The sequence below is a fragment of the Oxyura jamaicensis genome, chromosome 2 (assembly GCF_011077185.1).
Source record: "Oxyura jamaicensis isolate SHBP4307 breed ruddy duck chromosome 2, BPBGC_Ojam_1.0, whole genome shotgun sequence".
Taxonomy (NCBI): domain Eukaryota; kingdom Metazoa; phylum Chordata; class Aves; order Anseriformes; family Anatidae; genus Oxyura; species Oxyura jamaicensis.
The window spans coordinates 27090668-27097143 of NC_048894.1; the positions used below are offsets into that span (position 1 = coordinate 27090668).

The 6476-nt window shown below is 48.8% G+C and overlaps 1 protein-coding gene across 2 annotated transcripts in view; it reads left to right on the forward strand.

The window, feature by feature from the left end:
• Window positions 1-5597: 5597 nt before the first annotated feature.
• GLCCI1 (glucocorticoid induced 1) overlaps window positions 5598-6476 on the forward strand; it is a 55613-nt gene continuing 54734 nt past the window's right edge. For both annotated transcript variants that reach the window (XM_035317112.1, XM_035317113.1), the window contains exon 1: window positions 5598-6445. In XM_035317112.1, coding sequence (XP_035173003.1) covers window positions 5998-6445 — 448 coding nt within the window. In that variant the 5' untranslated portion in view covers window positions 5598-5997. The remainder of the gene's footprint in view (window positions 6446-6476) is intronic.

A 6476-nucleotide genomic window follows, 5' to 3' on the forward strand; every position in this document is an offset into this window, starting at 1 on the left:
TCTTAGAAATGTTAACTGCACACACAAAAAGGTGCCTTTCCTTTCATTTGTCATATTTGGCATGATTAGTAATAAATATAACTGATATAAATATCTACTCAGTTTGTTACTGGTATTTGCCTGCTCTTTCTGTCTTTTCCATTCCCTATTGCAGCACAGAGTACCTAACTGGTTTCCTCACAGGTGGCTCTACGGTGTAGCACGAGGGTGCTTTGTAAATACCTAGAATTATTTTCACCACGGTCTTGCAAAATAAAGTGTTGTATTATTTATATATGATCATTGATATTTGACAAATAAGACACGGGCAAGAGAAATTAAGTTAAAAAATGGCAGCAGAATCCATTATTCTTTGACACCTCAGGTTATCAGAGTATTTAGCATTTTACACTGTTTCATTAATTTAAGGCACCATAAGGCTTCACCTTGGTGTTCAGCGGGCCTCAAGTGTTGTCACACTGCCTGGAAATGGATGAAAGGGAAAACAAACCCTCACAACCCCTCAGCTATGCTGGTAAAGAGAGCTGGGCATAGTCCCAGCTGTGCAAATTGGATTTTTTCCAAACGATGAACCAGAAAAAGTGGATGAAGATGGTGATGGAGTCAAGTGACCGAACATGGAACAGTAACACAGGGCAGGGCGGCAGGCTAGAGGCAACTCACCTCCTTTCAGGACATGGTCTGACGTGTTGGACTTGTGAGCTAAAGAAGAGTTCTGAATGGAGTTACCTGTACTAATAGACAGAAAGAAAAACTTCAGAATGAACGAGGAGCCTGGAAAGAAGGATTTTAGCTGCAAATTGGATGTTTGCCTTTGTGTTAGACCAAATGCCCAAGGAATACATAATTCAGAAGTCCCAAGAGGTTGGCCTATTTTCCTGAAGACGAGAAGAGGATGAAGCAGCAGGTCTGATTCCAGCTAAGATTTTGTTATAACAAGAGTAATGGTTAATGAGAATGTTCTGGTTTAAGTGAGTTATCCACTATTACAAATAAAGCTTCTGACAGACAGAAAAAAAATACAATTATCCAAAATACTTTTTGATATTCTTAAGGGGAAATCTTATGGTTCTTACTCAGTACTTTCCTGGCTTCTTCATTATGCAATCCTTATTCACAGCAACAATCTTGTATGCTCAATGAAGTATGGCAACAGGTAGCATTTGGCTAAAAGGACAGCACTGTAATACCTGTTTGCTGAAATTTCATGCTAAACTTAATTCTGAAATACTCTTAAGTTTTGAGTATATATATGAATACTAACATGACTCAGTATAAATAGTCCATATGTATTTGAAGTCCACATGAATCAAGACTACGAGGAAAGGAACTCAAACACTTGACCACGTGTTTGGCCCTGAATTAGGGCCAACAGGTTGTGCTGATGCTCTGGAAGGCACAGCTCCATGGCTGCAGCGTGAGGGAGGGAAAGTAAGTCCTTAGCAGGGGGGTTCCTTTTGTTGTGGGAAGATAACCTGAGTGTGTGAGACTTGAAACTCGTCAAGAGGTAGAAGTGCTGTGGTACTGAACTGGGAATCAGAAGTTTTGTCTGCATCTACCTGTTCCATTTTTGCTCCTGCTCCTTTTTTACTTCTGTTTATTCGCTGTGCTTGAACTTCCTGGCCCTCCTATCCCATTCCCGAATACTTTACATTTATTTATTTATTTATTTATTTATTTCTCGTCCCATGTCTCATTCTTCTGTGTTTTACCCAGACTTGTCAAGGCCAACTTCTTCTCTGGAGAGTGTCAACAAAAACAGCAGTGGGGATAAGGACTTTGTAACAGCAGCCCTAGAGAATTCAAGGGTACAATTGCAAGGCAAGTCCCAAGGAGCCTACAGACAGAAGTGCTCAGCTGATCAGAGGAGATCAGATCTGGACCAGGGAACGTTCTGGAGCTGTGAGGAGATAGACCATGCTTGACTAAGGCAATCTCCAAAGTTCAGCTGACAAAAAAAACTTATGATAAAGTGTTCCTACAGTGTCCCCACACTCTGTTTTGCAAACGCCTGACTTTCTCTAGCTAGAAGAACTTTTTTAAGGCAAAATGGGCTGAAATACAAGTGAACCCCACTTGTAGGAAAACTTGCAACTCCTCCTTTAGCAGAGCTGCGCAGCACCAGGAGCTCTATATTATACCGGAGCCCTGACTACAGATGGCACCCTCATTCCTGGCTGTGAAGCCCCGAAGTGCAGCTTCTTTTGGACCAAATTTCGTCACTTGAGAGATGCACCTTGGCTTGTTCTAGTCCTCTGCTGTAGCTGGTGTTATCTGATTGTCTCCTCCAGAACAGCACTTGGATGTAAATACTTCATCTTGTTGTTTTTTTCATCCCAAATATAATTTTCCCAGTTGTAAACTCATTAGAAATAAGTCAACTGTAGGGAGTGGATCAGAAGATACGCAAAGATAAACACACCCTTTTTCATTGCTGTTTTGTGTTAGACACTGCAAAAACTTCAGAGGCCATCACAAAGGACTTGATTCTAAGTGGAATGGGCAAAAGGCAGCAAAGAAAATGTGGACAGAGGGAAATAAAAGAGACATGAAAACAATGAAACAAGCTGGATCATATACTGGGAGCAGAGCATTGATGTCCTTGCACCCAGGTAATAGCCCAGAAACAAAAGACATATCCAGATTTTTTTTTTTTTTTAGAGTTTTTCCTCTCTAAATCCTGCAGGTAGGGACAAATTAACACAGATTAGGATTGTGTGTGCCTCATGACTGCCTAAACCTTCTCGGTTTCCATGGCTTGTGGCACTCAGGTAAGCCTGTTCCTGCCCGAGAGAGATGAACCCGTTAATTGATAATGTTAGGGCAGATGTGCGTAGCTTTGCTCCATACTTGTCTGCAGCTGACCTGCTCGAGTTTACTTCCTTGCTCTAGCTGTAATGTGTAATTTCCACTGCTTTCAAGATGCCTCTCTGAACCGCGCTAAGAATGCCCATGCCTCCCAAAAGGCTTTAATTTCAGACATTCCCGCTACCTCCAGTGTAAACTCCCTAAAGCACATGTGATCTGACATGATTTTCAAGGTAGTTTGTTAAAATGGAAATGAGAATCAGGAAGCACTTTTTATGTGGCTTTTGAAAACTTGTCTCAAGGTACTTAAGGCAAATGTGGATTTTTGAAATATATGTAGACTCTGATATGAGCCTAATTTTTACTTCGCTTTCCTCGTTATATCTTTCTCTGAACATTACAGAGCAATGGTGTTCCCTCAGGGAAGTACTATGAAACCTAGAGCAAACACTTAATAGAAAATACCAGTGGCTGGCATATCACTTTAAAATAAGGATAACGCTTTCTTCATCTTGTCTGAACTAGATGTGACATACGATTCCTGGGAGTACGGTGCGGTGGTGTTATACGATGTATGCTAACTCAAGCCGAGACAGCGACAAGGAGGGAAATAACTTTTGGGGAGCAAAGTCTACCCTGTACAGCTGTCAAGGGGCTTGGTAAGTTTGACTGGAAGTGCCCCCAGTGGACCATTGCTCTGAAGGCTATGCAGGCTATGTGTTACTGGGCTGGGACAGGAAGGCGTCGTCCTGGGTTTGTTTGGAAAGGAAGAATTACTACTGATATTTTACACGCTGTGTCTGGTTATTGCTGGGGGGATTTGGGAGAGGGGCTATCTTAGTTTGTGTAATTTTCTTTGTCACGTTTAGCTTCTCTTTTTGCATCTGTTCTTCCTATTCAAGTATCTCATTTCTTTTGATGGAGAAGGACACGATGGAATTATTTGCAGGGGTTTTAGAATAGTGCCTAAACACTATGTCAATTCAAGAGTTGTGCTAGTTCATCTTTACTTTAGTCTGGTGTAACTGAGCACTGGCAATAAAACTGCAACGTACCAGTTATTGTCCTGGTCAAACAAAGATGCGTTTTTTCTCAGCTGATCCTCAATGATTTGTGCTCCGTAAGACATTACTGTATCAGCAATGTTATCTGACAAAGTTACAGATAGAGAAAAATGTGCTTACTGTTTAAAATACTAGTGTGCATAGACTGCTTCTACAGGTGAATGCTTCCCAGCCATTTTGATTCCAGTGCAGTGAAGTAGAAAAAATAAACTAGATAGACTTCATAAGCTGTGATTAAGCACAGTGCAAAATCCTAGGGGAAAAAAACGTCTCCACGCTGCAGTTATACAAGCAAAGTTGGCTTGTGCTAGCAGAAGACTGGACTAATGGAAAAATATATGGTTGCTGACTTTTCTTAAAATTAATTTATACAAGTGGCTCTGTTGCCTGAGCACACGTTCATGTGGATGTGAGGTGTATTATTTCTACCCTTTCTGTAACATAACCGTGGTGACTGCATCACATGACGCTAGTGCAAACAAAGTCTCATTAGCAGCCCATGAATAGATGCATTTTCCTAGAATACAGTTTCACATTGGGACTACTGACTGGTGCCTGGGCAGAGGATAAGGATAGGTGCAGACAGCTTTGGAAGTAGAGAGTAAGCATGGTCGTCTTTAGTGCAATACAAGACAATAAAGAGTGTGTATCACATAATCGAAAAGAGTACATGGGATATCGTTAATTCCGTGACGCTATTGCTTAATTACTGGTTGACTCTAAAGCTGTGTCAAATAGAGTAGAATATAACTTTTTAATTGTCACCCATTCTATTTCTATCTCTATTCTATGCCCTTTTTGTTCTCTTAAAGCCTTCATTTTAAACCTGAGAGGCCATTGCACTAGGCTGGCTTCCTCCAAGACGCAAGATTCACTGCGTTTCCCTTCCATTAGCATCCTATTCACATCGAATTCAACATAAACGCCGCTCTCCTGATGGACTCTACTCATCTTTCTGATCGTATAGCCATTTATTTTTTCCTGGCTACTAAGCTACTCGTCTTAATCTTTATTTTCTTCCTGCCCCGTTGTCCCGTGTTACCAATTCATCTAGTGGGAGCTCTTTCTCCTGGAACAAAAGCTCTTTCCTTACTGCTGCTGTGGAACTTATTTTCCCCTTCAAGCCCTGTAAAGTATTTTTTGGTGTTCGTTAGGAAAAAAATACATGTATGTTTCACGTAAACCTATATGGAATGAGACTACATTGAATTACAACCTGAAGAATGTTTTCCAGAAGCCGGCTGTGAGGGCTCGGCAGCCACACAGGCTCGACGTGAGCAAACTTTGTGTCAGGTAATTTAGGATTTGCTCCTGCAAGTGTGGGGAGCGGCGGAGCCCCCCGAGGCGAGGGCTGCTCAGTGGCTCGGCTCTCCACAGGTCGATTGGGGTCGGCTCCCCCACGGCCCTGCCGAGCAGCCCACCGGGGGCTGCCCCCACCCGCCGCGGGAGCAGCCATCTTTGCCCCCCAAGGGGACGGCGGTGAATGCGGCCCCCTCACTTCCAGTCCCCGCCCCTCCCACCGCCTACTGCCAACCTCCCCTCAGCGCCGCCACATCCCACTTCCCTCCGCCCGCCTCCCCCTCCGAAGGCCCCGCCCCCGCCTCTCCATTGGGCGAGAGGGAAGATCGACGGCTCCTCCGGGCAATGGATCCGGCGCTGTGGCGGCGGCGCCGGCCAATGGGCACGCGTGCTGTCCGCCCCTGCCCGTGGCGGCCGTGCGGCGGGGCGGCGCGGTGCCATTGGGCGGCGGGGCGGCGCGGGGAGCGGATGGTGGTAGCCGCTGCTCCCGGGCGCCGGCGGGGGCAGGAGCTGGCCGCGGACGCCTCCCCACCCCCTCCCGCCCGGAGCCGTACGATGTGAGCGGCCGCGGGGCTCGGCAGCGCCCCCGGTGCCCACGACGCTGGGGCGGGCAGCAATGGCCGGAGCCCGGCGCGGGAGCAGCCGCCGTCGCCGATAGGAAGCGCCGGGGGCAGCCCGCGCGGAGCCTCCCTCGGGCCGCGGAGCGCTCGTCCCGTCCCGTGCAGCCCCGTGCCGTCCCCCCCCCCTTCCCTCCTCCCCCACCCTGCGGCCGGTGCATGCGGGGCTCTGGGGGCCCCCCTCGGTCCCCCCCCGCCGCCGCCCCGCCATGTCCTCGTCGTCCAGCTCCTCGCAGACGCCCCCGTCCCACCACCAGCCCCCGGCGCAGAGGATGAGGCGCGGCGCCGCCGGCTCCCCGACCGCCGGCAGCAGCACGGCCGGGGGCGGCCCCGGTAACGGCGGCGGCGGGGGGTGCGCGGCGGGGCCCGGCCGGCTGCTGCAGCCCATCCGAGCCACCGTGCCCTACCAGCTGCTGCGGGGCGGGCAGCGCAGCCCGACCCGCTCCCCCTCCGCCTCGGCGGGCAGCGGCACCGGGCCGGGGGGGCGCGGCGGAGGCGGTGGAGGCAGCGGCAGCCCCCCCCCGGCGCCCAGCGCCACGCCGCCGCTGGAGCCGGGCAGGGCGAAGGGCCGGCAGCGGCGCTCGCCCGACAGCGGCGGCAGCAGCAGGAGGAGCAGCTCACCGGAGAGGCGCAGCCCCAGCTCCCCGGTGTACCGAGGTAACGCGGGGGGGAGACAGGGAAAGAGCCT